This window comes from Ictidomys tridecemlineatus, chromosome 8, assembly GCF_052094955.1.
Source record: "Ictidomys tridecemlineatus isolate mIctTri1 chromosome 8, mIctTri1.hap1, whole genome shotgun sequence".
In the NCBI taxonomy this organism is placed as follows: domain Eukaryota; kingdom Metazoa; phylum Chordata; class Mammalia; order Rodentia; family Sciuridae; genus Ictidomys; species Ictidomys tridecemlineatus.
Genome location: NC_135484.1, coordinates 106678070 through 106701180, shown reverse-complemented (window position 1 = coordinate 106701180; position 23111 = coordinate 106678070). Strand labels below are relative to the sequence as shown.

Genomic DNA, 23111 nt, shown 5'->3' with positions numbered 1-23111 from the left:
GGATGAAATTTAAATTTGCTTACTATCATTTATAAAATTATATCTTGACATAGTTTCACTACTTGCAGTAGCTAATAGTTCCTATTGTACTAACCTAATTGTAGATAAAAATATAAGCTTCAGACAAAAAACAAGTACATGAAAGCACTGAAGATTAACCAAATCAGGCAGAAACTGGAAGGGAGAGTGTCTACTCTTAGAAGATGGGAATGACAGTGGATTGAATTTCCACTTTTACTAAGGTCAGGCTCCAGTGGATATGGAAGTGGTTAAAACACAACCCAAGAGGCTTGATGAAGTACAGGCCAGAGTTCAAGGCAAACCAAAGCAGGTGTGAAGTGAAGAAGAAAGTCTCAAAAAAGAACAGAATCAAAGACCCAAATTTAATCTATAAATTTTACCCAAATCTTCGACTAACTCCTAAATTGTTCCAGTGTGGTACTGAATCCATGAAATTCTGCTAAAGCTAAAAGAAGATAACAGAGATTCTAGATGTTGCCACAAAAGAGAAGTTTGAAGTTTAGAGTAAGTCTAGAAGAATAAATTTTCTGCTTAACCGATAAACACACATGTACTGTCACCACTGCTACCAATTCTCTTCATAGGAATATAACAGAATCCCACAATAACTATAATGGGGCTGGGGATGTAGCTCAAGCGGTAGCGCGCTCGCCTGGCATGCGTGCGGCCCGGGTTCGATCCTCAGCACCACATACAAACAAAGATATTGTGTCCGCTGAAAACTAAATAAATATTAACATTCTCTCTCTCTCTCTCTCTCTCTCTCTCTCTCTCTCTCAAAAAAAAAACTATAATGTATTACTCACAATATCTACAATATCACTGAAAATGACCAGACATGCAAATTCACAAGAAAGTGTGACCTATATTCAATGAAGAATAAGAAAACTCATATATATAATTTAGCAAATAAGAATTTTAAACCAGATGTTATAAAAATGTTCAAGAGCATAAAGAAAAATCAACAAATGAACAAATAAAAATTATAACACATAAACAAACTATAAAAAAGAAATCAAATAGAGATTCTAGAAGTATAAAAGTAAAATATGAGAAGTAAAGTATCTCTGGTTGCATGCAACAGTAGATTGGAGCTGGGAGAAGAAAGAAAAAGGCTGGAACAGAAAGAAAGATCAGTAGAATTTATCCCATCAGAAGAAGAGAAAATACTAAAAGAAAAACCAGAGTTTCGTGTATCTATGAAACAGTACCAAACAAACTAACATAATAAAGTACATGGAATTTCAAAAATGAATGAGAAAATTAGGCCAGAAAAAATCTGAAGAAATAATTGCTCAAAATTTCCCCCTGCTTGGTTAAAGACATAAATTTATATTCAAGAAGCTCAGTGAACTGTAGGTGGGAGAAGTACAAAGTTTTGAAAACCATTCCTATCATTATGATGGTCAAGTAGCTGAAGAGAAAAATAAAGACCCAATTCTGAAAGCATCAAGATAAACATAATGCATACAAAAAACAACAATACCATATTTATTGAATTATATTTTAAAATAATGGTTGCCAGAAAGAAGTGGAGTGACAGCATTAAAAGACTGAAAAAAAAAGTTCTCAACCTACAATTCTACAGTGAAAATATCTTCCAGGAATGAAAGTAAAGATATTTTCAGAAATATGAAAACTAAGACAAAATTATCATTAGCCAATCAACACTATAAAAAAGTTGAAATTTAGCAGAACACAAAAGAAAAATGATAACAAAGGAATTCTGATCATCAGAAAGAAAAACAACTGTGGGAATGGTAATGTTAAGTCTATTTTTTCTCTCAGTTTCACTGAAATATATTTGATTACTTAAGGCAAAAATTGTAATACTGTGGCTTACAACATATGTAGATATAATATATTTGTAATACATCTTTTTATATCCTGAAAATTTAATCCTTAGCATACCTACTGAAAAAAAGTATGTGAAGTTATCATAAAGAAACCAACAGATACTTAAAATTAATTTCTAAAAAGTTATACAATTAACCCAAAAGAGGGCAATAAGGAGAAAAGAGAAACAAAAAGTACAAATAGAAATAAAAGCCAAAAACATACAGAAAGTAGTTGTCCCATATCCAATCATGTCACAAAATTAATGACCATAATTAAAATATGCAGGCAGAAAGCAAAGATAAAAAAGTAAGACCCAACTGTTTGTTGACAAGAGATACACTTCAAATATATTTATCTTTAAATTTAAAGACACAGACACAATGAAATCAAAAGCAATTGAATTAAAAACAAACAAACAAACAAAAAAACAAAAACAAGAACTGTAAGAAGGCTGGAATGGCTACATCAATCAGATAAAACAGACATCAGGGTGGATACTGATGCCAGTAAGAAAAAGAGAAATTTCATAAACATAAATAGATTATTTCACATCCATGGATTACAAGACTTGATATCATTTAGAAATTCACACCCTAAATGGATATAAGCAATCAATTCAATCCCTTTCAACATGCCACCAACCATTTCTTTTTTTCTTTTTTCTGCTTTTGCTAAAATGTTTATAGAAATACAAAGGATATAACATACCCAAACAGATTAAAAATAACAGTTTTAGAATTTATACTACTATAAAGCTATAGTAATCAAGATGGGAAATCAATACTGACAAACCAATGAAACAGTTGAATTCCCCAAAATAAATTCATATAGATACATGGTCATTTGATTTTCTTTTCAATAAAGCTGTCAAACAATGAGAAAAAAAGAACAAAAAGTTCTGCAGTAACTAGATATCCATATGTAAAAACCAGATGTGGCCTCAACTTATACATATACAAAACTTAATTTGCCCAAATTAATAAAACTAAAGCAAGAACTAAAACTATAAAATATCACCCTGACTTGGGTTAGGACCCATTAAGACTTCTTCAGAAATTCAGAACTTGTGCTCATCAAAAGATACCATTAAGACAATAAACGGTATGCTATAAACTGGGAAAATATATGAAAAGTATATATTTGACAAAGGACAATTCAAGATATATAAAAAACTCCTATAAATTGATAGCTGGGCATGGAGGTGCATGCCTGTAATTTCAGCCACTTGGGAAGCTGAGGCAGGAGTATTGCAAGTTTTGCATCAGCCTCAACAATTTAGCAAGACACTGTCTCAAAATAAAAAAACAAAAAGGACTGGATAAAAAGCTAAGGGTAAAGCACCCCTGGCCTGGGTTCAGTCTAGTACCAAAAAAACACCAAAAATAAAAATTGACAAAAAATCCCTATGAATTGGTAATGAAAGTCAACATGACCTCCCCCAACAAAACATAATAAAACAAAAAATAAAAACCTGAATAAAGAATTTGAACAGCTATTTCTCAGAGGAAGCTATATGAATGAAAAAGCAGTAAATGGAAAAAAAAGTGTTTAACATCGTTAGGGAAATGCACAAACTATTGTTACCACTAAATTTTCAATAGAATGGCTGGAGGTAAAAACAATGACAACATAAAATGTTTATCAGGATGTGGAACAACTGGAATTCTTAAATATTGTTCGTGGAAGTATAATATGGTTCAATCCTTTTGGGAAAAAAAAAGGTCTTGCAGTTTCTTTAAAAATCAAAAATACATAACTCTACCACCAAGTAATTTTCTTCTTAGCTGTCTACCTAAAAGAAATGACAACATTTGTATTTAAAGAGTAACACAGAAATATCCTAACAGATTTATTCACATTACCTGAAACACTGGTGATATTCCAAGTATCCACCAACAAAAGAATGAATAAGTTGACATATTCACATAATGAAATATTCATCAGTAATAAAGAGGACTACATTATACTGAAAAACAAATTTTAAAAAAACCTCCTAAGTAAAAGAATTTCGTACAAAAGAGTACATATTATATTTTGCTTATTTAAAGTTCTAGAATATAATAAACCAATCTATAGTAAAAAATTGTTTAACAGTGGTTACTTTTCAGAAGATAGTGGCAATAATTGGGAGAAAAAATGAAGGAACTTTCTGAGCTGATGGTAATGTTCTGTATCTTGAAAGGGTTTTGGAAAAACATAGGTTAATGTATTTGTCAAAATTATATTTTTGTAGTACATATAAGAATCAAGGGGCTGGAGTTGTAGCTCAGTGTTATAGGGCTCGCCTAGCATGCATGAAGCACTGGTTTCGATCCTCAGCACCACATAGAAATAGAGGTGAAGATATTGTGTCCATTTGAAGCTAAAAAAATATTTTAAAAAAAGAATCAAATGGTTCACTGAGCATAAATTTTACCTTAAAAAAAAGGAACCATAAATTATAAACAATAAACTGTTTAGGTATAAAATGCACTGATGTCCGCAACTTATTTTGTAATGTATCATTAAAAAGAATGAAACTACAGAATAAAGGGGATGATTAGATAAATAGATATAGTAAATGTTATACAGTAAATATGTAGTTAATAAATATACTTAAATGTTAATTACAGAATCTGGATGGTAGATATGAAGTGTTTATAATTCTTTTATCTTCTATATGTTTGAAGATTTTTATAGTAAAATTTTAGAGAAACTCAGCATCCTCTTTATCCAGATTACAGTTGTTTAAAAGTTTAAGTAGAACTCATTGAAAATGGGTGAATGTAAATTGGGTAATTCTAATATTTTGAGTTGAGAGGAAAAACCGTACATTTTTCCTGTCTCTGAAAGAAACTTAAAGGCTCTTTTCACTCTGTACCAGGAAAAAAAAAAATCATCACTGACCTTTTTTCTCTTCCTCTGCTTGGTTTTAGTGGAGTCCTGTGTAGCACTCCCACTCCCTAGGGATCCTGATGTGGTTCTCCCTGAGTGCTGGGATCCAGATGATGGAGCTGTTGGTGTAGGAGGTGGTGTGTTCTCAGGGGAGTCGGGGCAGGACTTCATGCAAGACCCCTGCCCAAAGAGACATGGCTTTGTAATAAATAACCAGGCCCTTTACTAACACTACAATTTTAAAAAAACATAGCTAATAAATTTCATGTTACTTATGACTTTCAAATATGAAAACACAAATTATTCCTATGTAGTCAATAGAAATGACTATCTTGTTGTTGAGGTTCTAAATACATTAATTTTTAATCTAATTATTTAGACAAAATCAGAATTCTTCATGTATAAACTTTTAGCCTCTGGTTTTGTTAGATAGATGGAAATTTTGTTAGCATTTCAAACTTAGCTGTCTCACAAGTTTCCTTAAAATGATGCTTTTTAGATGATATTTGTGACAATGGTGACTAGAATTTTCCCAGTAACTCAAACTCACCCTTAGAGTCACTGAGGATTACTCTAGTCCTTTCCACATGCAATGTCTTCCTTTCTTCCTTTCCTTTCTGATATCCCTCATAACTATCTACTTTCTTGGGTCATGAATGCATATCTGTCCTTTCTTTCATGTAGAAGCACTTCAATATTGAAGACTGCTATACATTGTAGCCTCATTTTTATGGTTAAATATTCTAAATAATTCCAACCAGTTATTACTAGATGTGCTTTTATGCTCCTTCAAACACACCATCTCCATTACTTTCCTTTAGACATTCTGTACCAGGTAAATGTCAATCCAATAAGGATGGCACCTAAAATAAATTAGACTAAAAAAAATCTTTGTTGCATCACAATATTGCTATCTCAGACATATACAAGCAAAAAAAAGTCTGTCATTTTTTTAGTATAATATGATTAATCTAAACATTCCTCATCCTATCAACCATACCAGCCATACTATCTACTGTCCATGATTTCTATAATGTATTAAAAACTTATGCCACACTTTGTAAAATGATTTGCTGAAAATTTGGATGCTGGTTTTAAAGAGTATTTCCTTGATCTTTTCGAGAACCACTGTTAAACAAAAGGGAATGAGGCTAACCTGCCATGACTTGTTCCTGGAAAAACAAGATACAGGTTGAGTATCTCTTTATTCAAAATGCTTGGAACAGAAGTGTCTCATATTTGAATTTTTTTTTCTTTTGGAATATTTGCATAGCTCTTAGGGATCATAGCTACCTCTGTACAAATCATATGTTAGGACAAAACCTGGAAAATTAACTTGAATTAATATTAAATTTGCTAATCTAGTATGAGGAACCCAAGCTTAACTTGCTCAATCCCATCTATGGTTAGTATTCAAGAATGATCTTCCTTTAAATGTAAGGCATTGAACATTAACATCATGATTCTGAGTTTTCAATTCCAATCAACTAAACATAGCACAATCATTTGGATCTTCTTAAAACATCCTTTTGAACACATTATCCTTCAGCCAAGAATTATTCAAATTCTTCTTAATGATTCCTGCACTCTAAGACCCTATATAATCTGGGCCATGATTTTCTAACCAAACCTGCTATATCCCTTCTCAATGAATGTTTTGCTTGAATATTTCAATCAGAGTTGTTTTTTTTCCTCCCATGTATAATCATACTTATGCTTCATCCCAGGCCCAGAACATCTTCCCCACTTTGAGGTTCTCATTCCTTCAATACTCAGCTTTCTGACTGTAACTGGGGAATGTGTGTGTGTTTGTGTGTGAGTGAGGGAAGAGAGAGAGAATCAGAGATTTTATTTCAACCCCTGCACTCTGTTTGGTCCACTCATTTCGTTACGTTTTCTTGAATTGTTTGTTCATTTATTTGCTTGTTTGTTTTACAAAATGTTCTGTTTCCCTGAACACAGCTCCTATTAGTCTCCAGAGACCTCTTTGGACCCAGTTTGGTACATTACTTAAGGTGCAGGTCCTAGAGATTGGCTGCTGATTTGCAGTGTTGATGACTAAGATTTCTGATTTATAGTATCATTCTCTTTGTGTTTCATTAGGTAATAAAGGGCAGTAAAGAAGACAGTCTTTATGAATGTCCAATTTGACTGCCAGTCACAGAGGAAGAAATGTATCTGCCAGGCCAGGAAAAGCTTGAGGCTTATACTAATAATCTGTAAGGATGCTCAATGACACTCATGTTCCCACCTCCCAGAGAGCCCAGGAAATCCAGCATACATAGGACATTTTTTTCTTAACTGCCATGTAGCTGGGAACAGAGGCTGTGGTTGCTGAGTAGTTGCCCAAGGCAGCTTGGCCACCCTGGAGAACCAAGCAGGGTGGGGACACAAAGAACCTTCCTAGCCATGCAAGCAATCACTTGAATGTTAAGGGAAAACTAGCCTTGTTATGTTCACAGTAAATTTCCTCAATTAGAAATGTTAAGACAAATTTGTCTGATGTTAATGGAAAGCATACTTATATACACATTCATAAAGTGAATGTGCATCAAAGACATTTTAAAGGGTGTTCTTTGACATCATAATTTGGGTTTGAAACATAAAGAAAACAGTGTTTAATCAACTAAGTAAGCTTTAGGGATTTTTAAAGTATGTTGGCTGATAATAATGTATGACCTTTTCCAAGAAAAGAAATGGTTTTTTAATGGGCATAAACATTTAATTCCTACTTGGATTTCAAGCCAATCTGATTCTCCAAGAGGTATAAAAAGACATCAAGTTGACTTTTTATGTAATAAAAGTATGTAATAAGATGATATCTTAATATATTTTCTAAATACCGTAAAGTAAGATATTTAAACCTGGGATTCATAGGGTTTATAGATTCCTTAGATCATAGATGAATTCAGAAGTGTCTGAAAAACATAAAATTGTATGCAAAATTGGCAAATATGTTTATGAAAAAGAGGTTTTTAGTCTTCATCAGATTCTCAAGAGGTGTGGCCTAAAACAAATTAGAATTATTTCCTAGAAACTATTTTAGTCATCAGTCTAGATATTAACAAGGAGCAGACATTTATAATGTTAGGTACAGATATAACACAGGGCTTTGTAATTTTCAAACAGGTTAAACATTTCACTTCACGTGATCTAAAATCCACTTTGCCATCATACATTTGGATGTTACTATTTTTGATGTCTTTTCTATAGTTATTGACTTAACTGTAAGAAACTACTGTTTTTGTTAGCAAAAAAGAGGTCAGATACTAGCAAATATATTCAACATGTTATATTTTATTTCTGGCTTTTAAGCACATGCTGTTTACAGAAAATATTCGATATACTAAAAGTTGTGGAAAATTACTATGTAAATGTTTAAAACTGGAAAGAAGACTTTATAGTCCCCATAAATAGGAAGCCCATCAGCGTAAATAGATCAGAAAAGAATCTGATTTTTACATGATGGGCTAATCTAAAGCTAATGAGCCAAGGGTGTTTAAATCATGTTTATAGATGAATCAATAAATTAAATGGGAAGCTTTTAATAAATTTCAATAAATGTTAGTAATTATATAAATAATAATTCTCTAATTTATGGGTAGGTGCTGGGGACTGAACCAAGGGCCTTCTGCATGCTAGGAAAGCACTCTTCTACCACCCAGCTACATCCCAGCCAAATTCTATCATCTTTGAGGCAAAAAGAAATAATTTTTTCCCAATGTTATTCAATTAACTAAACCAGTTTTTTATTTTCTGTGGAAATGAAAAATGCTTTGCAAATATCCCATCTTTACTGAAGGTCTAGGAAAGTCAAGTGAGGAAAAGAAAAATTGAAACAAAAATTGTTCTAGTAAGCAGACTGTTAAGTCCTAGCATATAGTAAGTTCTCAATAAATGTTTATTTGGTGTATGTTTTAAAGTTTTTTTGACTGAAGGCTATACTTTACTAATCTTTTTCAAAGAACTACTAAATAAATACAGATACATAACAAAATTCACCAATGTCTTAAAGTCAGATTTTCTGATACTTACCTCAACAGAGTTGTGATACTGAATGAAAGTTGCAGAAATGGCATGACTGAAGGGGTCCCCTGCTTTGGTTATCATGTCCTGTCTCACAAGAAGAGCCAGATCCACTAACTAGAAGATCAGAGCAATGAAAATAATGAATACCATTAAAGTGGTGAACCTAAAAGCAATACATTCAAAATGTTATTGATAATACTTTATCTAAAAATCTGTATTGTGGATATGAGCACAGACTTTCACTAATTGATAAAATTCATGACCTACTTATGAATACAAATGATATATTCTGACTTTCTAGGGAAGTAATTCTCAAAGCTCATTTCAGAATCAGTAGGGAAGCATTTTAAAATATAGATTTTTGGGCTATAAGCCCATAGATTCTAGTTTAGTAGGTCTGTTCTAAGTGGGTAGTCTGGGAGTTCCCACTGTAAACATGTACAGAGGGGATGGTAATACTTGGAGAAACTGGCAGATGGCAGTGATCCCAGATCCAGATTTTGTTGAGCACTAGGAGACCTCACATACCTAGACAGGCATTTTTCCAAACTTCAAACAGTATCTCTAAAGGCAGGTGAGGACTTCAGAGTTCAATTTCAAGAACAATTAGAGGGGCTTCAGTTGTGGCTCAGTGGTACAGAGTTTACCTAGCAAGTGTGAGGCACTGGGTTGGATCCTCAGCATAAAAATAAATAAATAAATGAATAAAATAAAGGTATTGTGTCCATCTACAATAAAAAAACTATTAAAAAAAGAATAATTAGAATCTTTTTCTATCCTAACACCCACCAGAGCTAAGGATACAAAGAAACATAACTGAACTAAATTCTAGTAAATGATATAACTGTCACAGAAAAGAATTCATGGATGGGAGAGCAGAGGGTGTAAGTAGAACTGATCAAGGACAGAAATGAGAAACCAGCCCTGTGTGGTTTGACAGTTTAGAATTTTTACCTGTGCCACTGTTTCATATGCTAAATAAGCTAAAATTTCCATAGCGACAACGTTGGGTTTTATCTCCATGCTGCTGCAGTCCAACCAGTCTCGAAATTTGGAAGCTTTTTTGGCTAGTCATTAAAAAACAAGTGGAAAAATTTAATTTTTAAAGTATCTTAATACTGCATATACAATCATAAATTGAAAAACACCTTTCCTGAGAATTGTATACAAAGAATAATGCCCATAAAAGCAAAGCAATGTTTTGACCTTGAGGTTTTCTAGACCCAAGAAATACAAGTTTTGCCAGGTGCAGTAGGTCTCAAATACCAGAGACCCAGGAGGCTGAGGTAGAGGATTGGCAAGTTCAAGGCCAGCCTCAGCAACTTAGGGAAATCCTAAGCAACTCAGCAAGACCCTGTTTCAAAATTCAAAATTAAAAAAGGCTAGGGATATGATTCAGTGGTTAAATGCCCCTGGGTTCAATCTCTGGTACATCCCCTGCCCATCCAAGGTAAGGAAAAGATGTACAAGTTTCATCCCTTGATTACAACGCAACACAATGGCTGCCTTTAAGAAATCCCTATGCATTTATTCTGTATCTGTGGTACATGACAGTATACTAAACTACTTAAAGTTTAGTACTTTTCATATTGCTTCAAAATATGTTACCACTGGCCACTGCTTAAGTTGCATCAACAGAGATTTGTTTGATGTAACGTTTTTGTTTTTTATTATTTTAATTTATTTATTTTGGTATTCAGGGGTGCTTAACCACTAAGTCACATTGCAGCCTTTTTAAATCTCTAAGTTGATTAGGGGTCTCTTTTGTTGCTGACACTGGCTTCAAACTTGCAATCCTCCTGTCTCAGCCTCCAGAGTCACTGGGATTACAGGCATGCACTATCATGCTAGCTTGATGTAACTTTAATTTATACTCGTGGAAATAAAAAACTAGGAGAAAGCCTATGATGAAGAAAGAAACATACAGAAACTGCCCATCCAATACTTTTCAAAATGTGTCTATTATACGAAAAAATTCAAAGTTGTGAATTCATTTATTTATTTTTATTTATATATGACAGTGGAATGCATTATAATTCTTATTACACATATAGAGCACAATTTTTCATATCTCTGGTTGTATACAAAGTATATTCACACCAATTCGTGTTTTCATACATGTACTCTGGATAATAATGATCATCACATTCCACCATCATTAACAACCCCATGCCTTCTGCCTTCCCCTTTATTTAATTTAGAATAAAATAAATTGATATCTGGCCTGATTTAAACTTGTAGCTATGTTTTCTGGATTAAGATGCCCAAATTCTTAAACCTGACTCTCAAAACTATTTAGGCTGATTCCAGCCTTTCTTTACATTGCTTCCCTATTTAGCTGTCATGTGGCCTTGGGTTTAGCCCTTTTTATGGTCATTCTTGCTCCTTTCCTTCCATGGATTGCTCTCCCATCTCTCTTCATCATTCATATGAATTCTGACCATATAAGTCATGGATATACTTTCACACTCTAGCCATGTATTGAAATACAGGGTATTTTTCATATGTGCTTATCATTTTTTCAAACCATATTATAAGTTCTTTGTGGCCAAAGATCATGAATCAGGTCTCTCTGCAGACCTAACAGTACCAAGCATATATGGGACCAAGAAACATAAGGGACCTTCAATTAACTATATCCAAACTGCCATAGTACTAAGAAAAATCTAATTTGATATAGAGCTTTCCCTAGACATTACTAATTTAAATAGAACCCTAGAGGGAAAATGATTGATTGGGAATTTTTTTTTTATCAAATCTACATGATCTTTAAAAAAAGCTACTTATTATTCTAGGGAAATTTTTTTTTTTATCAAATCTACATGATCTTTAAAAAAAGCTACTTATTTTTCTTTAGATTAACATCATCCCACTGGTCTACAGAACACTTAATAACTTAGAGCATAGCATTTTGAACCTTACAGACAGAATCTTCATGGATTCCATATACAGAAGAGTTTTGTTTTAAATAAATCACAGAAGACATGAAATCCTGCTATATCTAAAGCTGTCAAATGTGGCAGAATTATGATTAGCCCCCTTAAAGTTATCTCCCTACAGTAACTCATCTTCTACATATTCAGACATGAAACATTCCATCTATCTAGTAAGCTGCAGCAGCTCATGAACACTTGCTAGACATCTCTGAAATACTTCTGACAGAATTAAAGTCACCAGGAAGCAATCTGGCAAGATCAATGAAAAGTACCTTATTTACTTCTCCTTTTGGCAGATCATTAGGAACACAGAAACAGATATTTAGTGACTATGCTCTAAAAATTTTACTTTGAAAGTTATGAAAAGGATGATTATTAGTATTAGGTCAGACCTATGCATAGAAGCAAAAGAATTAGTAGCTTCCTTACTAGACTATAAGCACAGAAACTAGGACTATGACTTCACCACTGTATCCTCAGAAAATAAAATAATGCCTTTCCTTGGCAGACTCACAAGAAAGTATTTCTAAAGGAAATGAAGAAAGGAAAGAAAAAGATATTTCTTTAACAAAAAGGCAGAGTCCAAACTTTTCTATGTATCAAAAAAGATGCACAGATTTCCTATAAACCACTTGCATTATTGCTGTTCCATCAACAAGTGAACGAACATTCTCTGAGCTATTTGTTCCCTGTCATCTGGGAAAGGACTGCTTCAGAGACTGGTGCTTCCAGGATATTATTGATTTTACCAAAAGCAGCACAATGATCCCCAGCTGTAGCAGTTCATTTTCACCAAGAGCTGAAGGAGCTTCTAAACAAATGAGTTTCTTCTTTACTCCTCTTCCCCATATATCAGGAAAATGGGTAATCTGGAAACTGACTAATAATTTAAGTAGAATTCTGAACAATGTCCAAAAGTTCTAGTGTTATCAGCTTTCTAATACTAGACTACACTTAGAACAATTTTACATTATAATTTCATACAGAAATTTAAGGTTAATCTCAAACACTTTTTATATCTCTTATCAATAATTACTAGCCAAATTTAAGTTTCTAACAAAATTCTTTTCTCCCACCCCTGCCTAATATTTCATGATTTCTACTACATCTGTTCTCACCAAGAATTCTGTGACTTCAACCCTTTGAAATTACTATTCTTTGCATTGATTGAAAATAGCCTTCCTCAAGGGTAAGATTTCCTCTGGAACCTCCAGAGTAAGGGTTCCTTATTCCCTTCTTTCTATATGTCTTCAATGGGCAGCTATGGTTGGTTATCTAGCCTGGTCATTTCCTTACAATAGAGGGCCTTCAGGCAATGTCTTCATTCTCTTGAAGCTACTCTCACAAGAAAAATACAGAATAAGTCAATGGACAGCAGTTTTCTAACAGAGGCAAAAAGAGAATGGAATCATATATATCAAATAACTATAATACACAATTTCCTGCCCACCTGATAATCATTTAATTATGGCAAGAAAATAAAGCCATTTCAAGACAAAAATGAGTACTTTGATCACTCAGAGTCTCAGGAATAATGACATTAGGCTCAAAGGAAAGTTTAAATTATTAATATTTAAAAATATTATCAGGGGTATAAATTTAAAAAATAAAGGTAGTTATTGAAATGGCACAATATAATATAAGATAAATAAACTAGTAGAGAAAAACTGAAATGAATAAAACCATATGAATCCAACAGAACACAGAAAAGGAGGAGGAAAAATAAATAAAAACACATAGTACATTTAAAACACAAAATATAACAGTACATATAAAATCAAATGTAGATACAATTTGAACTCATCAGTTAAAAGAGACTCTTTGATCTGATTGATTTTAAAAATCTAGGTAATAACTGTTCAGAAAAAAATAAAAATAATGCTTGAAAGAACTGCAATATGATTTGCCAGAAAAACCGTTGTGAGTCAATGCTAATATTAAGTTTTAAAAGATTTAGCCAGTGGGGGTACACACACCTGTAATCCTGGAAACTTGGGAGGCTGAGGCAGGAGGATCATAAGTTTAAGATCAGCTTCAGCAACTTAGACCCTGTCTCAAACAAAAAGTGGGGGGTGGTTTGGGATGTGGCTCTGGGTTCATTTCCCAGTACTTAAAAACAAAACAAAACAAAAAAAAACCGAGAGACACACAGAAAGACAGACAGACATGTGGGGACGAGTGCATGGAGTACTGCATACATGGCATACATTAAGGGCTTCTGAGTGGCAAAACATCCTCCCATGCTAGGCATGTAAGTGGCAAACCACTTACCCCGTAGGCACAGCCCTGAGCATGAAGCCACGTGTTGCAGTCCCTGCACTTGCTATATACCTGCTCCTCGATTGGTCACTGCAGGAACAGTTGGCCAGAAATTGTATTGGTGGCTGCTTGTAATCTGCTTAGCTACTGCCTGAATATATATACATGGTAACTGCGCAATAAATCAGACCTGCTTCCTGCTTGGTCTCTGGAGGTCTTGATTAGCGACTCTGCAGCCACATTCTCCTCTACCCTGTTCCGTGGACCTCCTCGCTGAATGAGAAAGAGCCCACGCACAGAAACAAGGGGTGGGAGGTGTTAAAGACTTTAAGTAAAATGACTATCTGAATTATATAAATATACAAACAAAAGACAGACCAAGAGCCTTAGTCATAATTGAACTCATGCTGTAAGGATGTTTTGCTCCATTGCCCAAAAAGTAATACTCACTATTTTAAAATAATACCAGTAACTGCCATGAACAAGTATGTAAGAAGACATATATGGTAGAATAACAATTCCTATATTCTGGTGATTATTTATCAGGAGAAGAAGGAAAAAAACCTAACTTTCTAACCAGTACAGCAATGGCTTTCTAAATTTGGTGACTCACTTGTACAATGTATTCTCAACCTCAGTATTCCATCATATAAAACAGATCATTCCATCAAGGTTTCATAATGAAGCCTCTATGGACACCATTTGAACAAATATTTTTAAATAATGAATTCCTTCTTTCCTACAGAAAAGAAAATTAAGCATAGTGTATTGTTTATATTACAATTATTTTATTGGGGCTGACTTTGTGGCTCAGCGGTAGAGCCCTTGCCTAGCACGTGCGAGACTCTGGGTTTCGATCCTCAGCACCATATAAAAATAAATAAAATAAGGTATTGTGTCCAACTACAACTAAAAAAAATCTTTTTAAAACACAATTATTTTATAGAGGGGAAAATGTTACTTTTAATCTAGTTTTTGTGTTAAAAGCAAAAAGTGAACAAAAATCTAATTTTCAAATGAAAGGTATGAGAATTTAAGATTGTCAGTTTTAGTGTAAAATACTACTTCCACTCCTTTAAGTGAATTAAATTTAAAATATGATTTAAAAAATAGTTATATTGCACCAAATGTTATTTTATAAAGTGGAGATTTATAGTTATAAAAGACTTGAATGCCATTTTTAAACCTAAAAATTACGATACAAGAACCTCTCATTTGCTGAAATTGCCATGATCTGAAGTGTCATTTACTTAATGTTTCACAGATGCATGCCAAGTTGTTAGTCAGATTGGAAAGTATATTTAGTTAGAAAAAAAAATCTTTCAAAACATGTTTTCCTATATTTTTCTGACATTTACATGGGGCACTGTTTGAAATGTGTCATTCATTTGTACTTTATGATCTATAAATGAAGCTTTCATTTTTTTCCAAATCAAATACTTTGTTATTATGATCAGATAATAGCTTTTTGTTTAAAGACATCATTGTTTCTATAATCCGTCAAATCAATGTCATGTGCTAATTTGTCATATTTTTAACTGGACTTTTCATCACACTTTCACTCTGACCTTTACCCCAAGAGCCTTAGTCATCACTGAACAGTTGCTGTGAAGATGTTTTGCTCCATAATCCAGTTCACTATGATGAGTCTTTATGTACTTTTAATAAGCTGGTATTCAATGTTGGGTAAGCACTAATAATACTGGTAGGTCATTCATGTTAGGAGAGCATGGACTAATGAATGTGGTAATGCTGAATGCATGCCACAGCAGGAGGTTAAAGACAAAAATGGAAAAGACTATTGATATGCTCATTTGTGGAAATATGAGTATGCATAAAGACAAAGTTTGGTATTATAATTAATACTGGGGGCGTTTAAATGTCATGACTGTACTACTGGAGTGCATTATGGATCAATTAGAGTCAGCAACACTAGCATAAATATGACTAAGAAACTGGAAAAGAAATTAAAATGAAAATTTTTCTGACTAAAGGTAATATGAATAATTAACATAACTCTGTATATTACTAGTGCCCTTTAAAATCTCTTAATAGTATTAACTGCAAAACAGTAGAATGTTGTAAAATCTTTAGGTTTCCCCAAAATGCAAGTTGTTCTGTAACAGCAACTATGTATATATTAAATACACCAATTTCTAAGGAATAAAGAACATGTCAGTTTTATGCATCTGTAACACAAATCTCTTATACATTAACATATAATTAAGTAGTTAAATGCATACTTACAGAAGCTTAATTGTCGACTTTCGCAAAACTCTGCGTATTGAGCTGAATCCATACTTCGTGTCTGTCTTTCTGCCCTCTAATGAAAAAAAAATGAAAAGACAAAACATTTTCAAGGAAGTAGACTATTACATACATTTTCACAGCTAAAACTTAAGTTTGAAATATTATTCTGCTTTCCTTACCCCAGGCAAATAAAGTTAAGTACTACCAAGTGCTACATTATATACTATGACACATATGAAAAGTAACAGTAGTTGTGAAACTTGCTTCTTTTGGAAATAAAGTTTAAAATTTTATTTCTACTTCGTTATTGAAACTAAAACTAAAAGACCAAATTTCTTAAGACTATGTACTTCTAAATTTTCTTACTAGACCATCCTTTTAAAGGGAAAAAAAAAACTGTTAGGGGATAATAAACCAACAAACCAAACAAAATATTAGTAACTGTTATTGTTCATCTGCTTTAAAGCTGTAATTTTTTCAATGTTAGTCAATGGACTCAGCAAATGAAATCCATATTTCCCCTTAGAACTTGGTGCCACAGTTAACAAATCCTTTTTAAACTGCAAAGGAAAAAGAAAAAAAAGGTAGTAAACACAATACAGATCCTTTAATCTGAGTCCAGGTATGATTCAGAGTTTGGTATAGTTTCATTCGTGGGTTTTTTGATTCAGTATAGCAGATGTTTGCTGCTTCATTGTCCCACAAGAGGTAGGATAATTATAATTCACCCATGGTTTGGTGGGAAAGAATATGACCACTTCCGCTTCCTTGGTAAGGAGAGCATTTTGAAACGAGACAGGCTGGTACTTCTTGGAATGGGTTTCTGGCCTGCAGAGGAAAAAAATCCCTGAGATTTAACTTTTTTTTTCCCTGCTGTGGAAGGACTTTTAGCAAGTTATCTTTATCACAGTTGTTAGAGAGCCCTTATCCTCTAATGTCTGTGAATATTTTTGTATTTTTAAAACTGAAGTCATTCTTTTTTCTTTTTGTTTAATTTTAGTGGGTAGTCAATTTTCACTGATAACATCAGCTGATAGGCTGAATAATGGTGTACTAGCTAGAGCTCTGCAGAAAACAAGTATAGGGTGGTAGAAGTTATAGTGAAAATTAGTAACTACTGTGGTTCCTTCTAAGAACACTGTTTATTCCCTTCCTTATCTTTTCCCTTTGCCCTCCTTCTCACTTATTTTGCCTTGCATCCACCCACCCCCATACTTATTCACAAACATACACATGTGCAGGCATAAACCTAGATTTCTCATGTTTATTTACCCTCTAGGTTCAAGTGACTTTTTGGAGCATATACAAGCAAATATTTTATGTATATGAAGTGTACACAAAAACACATTTGTATATGCAGATGACTGCATATGTATTCTCTTGTGTATGCATCAGACGTACCATCCTTAAGGATATATTATTGGGTGAATATGTGTATACTTAAAAATATTTTTGATATATAAATGCATTATTTAGTTTTGACCTTCTTTTCAATGTATCTGACATGATTCATGATTGCTGATAGAAAACAAAGAAAGAATGGGAAGATTTGTCTGTGTTTTGAACATAAAAAGTAATGAACACTTTTGAATGAACAAATGCTATCATTTTATTCTACAGGGCAAACAATGACTATCACCATAGTGCAGCCAGTCTTTAATTATCTTTGCATTCCTACATAAGTTCTCTGCTGTTCTACTAAACAGCCTCATCTACATGACACGTTTAGACAAAAAGGACTTAGATAAACTAGCTGTGGAAAAGGAGAGAAGGTTCCTAAATGGATTCTTAATGTTTTTTCTTCTACCAAGTTGGATAATCAAAAGTTGGCATCTGTACACATCATTACATAGTTGATGTATCTGCACTAAGTGATTTTAGACATTTAAATCAGGAAAACTTATCCTAAGAAACTAAGGTTGTCAGGATGGCCAGCTTTGAGTGAAGTATTTAACTAGCTGGAACATTTTTGGACTTCAATGCCTACCAATCTGATTACATTTCAGAGATAGCTATAAACATTTGAAGGGTTTTCAATTATTATGGCTAGTTTCATTCCATTCAGAGACCCTCTCCAGTGCCTAACCTCTTTTGTTTCTTAAGCATCTTAATTCTTTTAATTCCTGCAGTATTTAAGCCTTGATCTGAAGGGTATCAGGAAGTTGGCCCCAGAACATTCATAGCAAACTATTTATACAGCACCTAGCACACAGGAAATACTAAATGTAAGGCAGTTGACTCAACAGCAAGGATTTATAGGCATGGTGTACTATAGCTAGAAAGTAGCTTAAAGTTTATCTTATTCAATCCTCTTCATTTTAAAAAGACAAGGGAATTGAAGTTCAGAGAGAAATGATTTGCCAAAGGTGACTAACTTAGAACTGAAGCTGAGGACTTCCAATTCCCAAGCTAACTTATTGGAAATATAAAAAAGCTATTTCCAAACAATAGTAATTTTTTTACTCCAGTATCTTCCTTGGCTGTTCTATGACCAGGAATCATAGGAACTGTAATCAAATTATATGAATTACAGACAGGGTAGGCAGCTTTTAAACCAATGACCCATTAAAAAAATCAAGTCCCTGAACATATGTTAAATAAGCCTGACTCTTATTTTTTGTGGTATGCAAATTTCCTCTTCATTTGGCCTCTAGTCAGATCACCCATTCAGACTCCAATCCATACTGAAGTGCACACTGGCAGCTCTTTTCTAATCTTGGTACTGTAAGAAATCTCTGGACAAAGTACAAAGGGAAAAATAATCATAAGCCTACTGTAAGAACATGATCAAAATAATAATGCCTCCTCTTTACAAAGAACAGCAAAACCTCTAAGAAGTTTTAATAACTCCATTTTACAACTAAGAACACTATGATTTAGAGAAATTAACAAAAAAAAACTTTCAATGTTTATAGTTAACGAAGAGACAAAGCTAGAGGTAAAACTTAGGCCCTAAGTACACAAAATTTCTTACAAAAAGAATTAGAATCAGGTATGGTTGTGCATGCCCATAATCCCAGCTAATAGGAAGGACAAAGCAAGAAGATTGCAAGTTCAAGGCCAACCTGACAAAACTTACCAAGACCGTCTCAAAATAAAAAATAAAAAGGGCTTGGGATATATGTAGCTTAGTCAAAGAGTGTTTGCCTGTCATGCACAAGGCCCTGGGTACAATTCCTAGTACTGTTAAAAAAAAATAAAGAAAAAAGAAAAACAAGAAAAGAATGACATATATCTATCATATTCACTATTATGAATTTGTATTCCATTTACGTTCTAGCTTATTCTGAACCAAGTATTAGAATACCAACTTAATTTTAAAAGTGTAACTTTAAAGGGAGTTATAAAGTCCATCTGACCATTCTATAGGGTCATGAAACTGGAATAAAAAAAGATAACATGTTGCTAGAATATTAAAAACACAAATCTCGAAAGTAAAAATCACTGAAAATTTATAGCCAGTTTATCCCAGCTTTATTCATATTGAACATTTTCAAATCACACAATATTTTCTTTATCTCAGACTGTCACAAGAATGTAAGGTCATGATCAAACTGGTTGATGGTGTTCTATCTGCAAATTCACTTTATCTTGTGCTTAATATGTCAACTATATCCATTCCCAGGTTTCTTTAGGTGCCCAAAACAGTTTTCTTGAATCTTCCAAAAAATACATAACATACTCATTCTTTCTGTAATTAAATATTATTAGTATTACAATATAGTCAAGTATTGGAAAAACTACTTTTGGAAGAATTATTCCTAAAATTTCCTTTAAACATTAAAAAATATTTTAAAAATTTAACAGAATAAAAGAGATAGCTATGAGAATAGCTATGTTACTATATGCTGACTATCAAGAAGTTATAGTGTTCTCTGGTTATTGTAAAACAAACTTAGAAGGCAGATTTCTATACAGATAAACTCATTTTCTAGGTACTATCTAAATGAAAACAGTAAAGGAAATATCCCTACATATATAGTACTCAGAATAATTTTTTCAATATCTTGAACATAACAGATTTTCAGTATATATTTTTAAATATGAACATTCTGTGAATGGTTCTAACTTTAATTAACATGAAGTTGCTTGCGTCTTTGACAACTACTTTCAGTGAGGACAATCACCATTTGCCCCCCATCCCTAATACCATTCTGATGGTTGATGACTTGTACAGTGTATACATTTAACCTCTCTGACTGCTTTCACTGAAGCATATCAACAGTTACAGAAGCTATGTGCTACCATATCTCTTAGCAGCTTCTTAAGACCTATGACATTCATCTTTCTTCAGTATTAGAATTAGAGAATATAAGTGTCAAATCAAACTGAAAGTTCATCTGCTCTCACTTTGAGAGGATTTTAGTTCATAATGGAGATGATTGAAAATAATGGATTATACAGTTTTGGTTTACACCCAATGTAGCTAAAAATATTAGTTAAGGTGAATGTAAGACTTTTTAACTTTTTAATGTATTTTGAAATAACAAAATTGGGCATAAACCTCATCAGTATGTTTAACTATAATGTACCAATTTAAAAATGTGGGGGGAAAACCCAGTTTGCTATAAAATGCAAGATCACTTTTAGTATGTGGCCATCTTTTACTTTTCAATTATTTAATCAATAAAGATTATGTCAGAGGGCTGGCTGGGGTTGTGGCTCAGCGGTAAAGTGCTCGCCTAGCATGTGTGAGGCCCTGGGTTCAATACTCAGCACTACATATAAATAAATAAAATAAAGGTATTGTGTCCAACTACAACTAAAAAAACTAACATTAAAAAATATTTTTAAAAAGATTATATCAGTATCTGGCAGGGGGATGATTGAGCATAAATTGATTACATATAAAAATATAGGTATTAAAATCAAACTAATATATTTAAAAATGGTTTAATAGCTTTAAAAATTTTAATCTCAATATATTGAGCTAGTAGTTGGGGGAAATTATGTATATATCCTGTCCTGGGATAAAATGTATGCTAAGAAAAGTATCCTTTAAAAAAATAATATAGTATTATACAGTCTAATTTCATGTTTAGTTGTAAATTCACATTTAGCGTAATAAGCTTTTGCTACTGTTTCCCTGACATTGTAAACAGGCTCTGGAATATTAAAAATGTCAAATAACATAAAAAGCTATTTAAGTTTCTGCTCAAACTAATTATTTAGATTAATAGAAGATTAAACACCCCCTTTAATTTTTTTCCTAATTGAGGATGCTATAACTCTTTTCTGTGTGTTTTTATTTGACTGTATACATAAAAATTAGCATACTAGGTTAGCATGTAAGATATTTTATGTATACTGAATAACATTCCTAAAAATTCTCAGAGGTTTATGTAATATCCAGATGAGCTGAAAAATGTATAAGGCAAACTTATAAAGATATCCATTAAATATTTTAATCATTTCAGGTTAAAACCTCAGGACACTGCCTGGAAAATATGTATACAAAGCATTATTGCACAAAATCTAGCTGATACTTTCTTTTTGACTTTGAGTTAGAATTGTAGATCTGTCCATCTTGGCTTAGCCAAGATCAGGTTCTCAAGTGGTCAAACATGCACACTCAACAGAGCCTGGTTTTACTTACATAATCTGAAACTCTGGTATCTTTAAATGAAAATCTTGTGAAAAGGGAAGCCTGTCAGTGCAACACTCCTCATAGATTATGAAACTGTATGGAACAGCTTGTAATCTTTCTTGGTTGCTATTATGTGACATATTTAAGTTTTCAGTGAAAATGAAATACTTATCACAGGTTAAGTCATCAATTAATTCCTTTGAAGCAAGTTCCATTGTTCTACTGTCAAAATGTATCTGAAATAAACCTCATTCTTCATCTTCCACCTTAACTACTACCCTTCTGTTCTCAATTATCATCATCATCTCCCCTGAATTACTATAACAGTTTCCTAAAGGGTCTTCCTGCTTCCACTGTACTAGCCTACCCTATTTGCCCTTCAAGGAACAAACACCAAACACTGTTTCAGACTTCAAAACAGAGGCTGTTTCACATGTGAGTCTCACAGGATGATCATGATACCAAAGGAACAACAAATCAGAGTAATCTCTTACAAATATGAATCATGTTGTGTTCTATCAAACCTCTCTTTGGTTCTAACATCATGGCCTATTGTGAAAATGGCAGGCTTATCTGTAGAACACTTAGGAAAGAGAGCTCCTACTACACAGACCAGAGCACAGCCACTGCATTTAACTCTTATATGAGTCAAAACTCTAAGACCTCCCATCACTTCATCTTACACTTTTTCTGAGAGCTACACTATTGTTGCCAGAAAAGTTAATCAACAGCAGAAATAGTTGCCTCAGAGATGTATTAAGATCATGAGTTTATATCATGTACTATCTCTATAATTTGTTGATAGTTTGACTCTCTCTATATTTGAAAATCTATGTAGTAAGACTTAAGTATTCTAACAAAAAAGGTATGTTACGAAGATGGCTAAATTATACAGTAGGAATTTTTAACTAAAGGAAAATATTGTTGCAGATAAGCTGAAAAGGAAATGGGGATATCAAAAAACTTGCGTAACAGTAAAACTGAATCACGTTTTAAAATTTCTAAAAGAAAGACAGAACTATAAAACTATGAATAATGAAGGCTATTACATTATGTGTCACTAAAGAATTGAAGTCACTAATCCTGGAAAAATTCTCAAGGGAATATATTACAGAGGAAAAATAGGCTTTACAATTTAACAACATTTAAGTTTAGAATCAAATCAAGTTAATGGTTTATTTCCCTAAAAATAACACATTTAATCATATTAAAACTAACATTTCTTTTCTCACAATTAGCTGCGTTGTTTTCATGAGTCAGAGAATGAGTTAACTCATCCACAGACCTTGCCACAGAGGCTGATCCAGCTAGGAGCA

The 23111-nt window shown here is 33.1% G+C and overlaps 1 protein-coding gene across 5 annotated transcripts in view; it reads right to left on the bottom strand.

Moving 5' to 3' along the window:
- The window catches only part of Supt3h (SPT3 homolog, SAGA and STAGA complex component), a 478415-nt gene that overhangs the window by 94687 nt on the left and 360617 nt on the right, over positions 1–23111 (bottom strand). For all 5 annotated transcript variants that reach the window (XM_040282738.2, XM_040282740.2, XM_040282741.2 and 2 more), the window contains 4 exons: positions 16206–16281; positions 9718–9830; positions 8770–8877; positions 4747–4914 (listed from right to left, as the gene is read on the bottom strand). In XM_040282738.2, coding sequence (XP_040138672.1) covers positions 4747–4914; positions 8770–8877; positions 9718–9830; positions 16206–16281 — 465 coding nt within the window. The remainder of the gene's footprint in view (positions 1–4746; positions 4915–8769; positions 8878–9717; positions 9831–16205; positions 16282–23111) is intronic.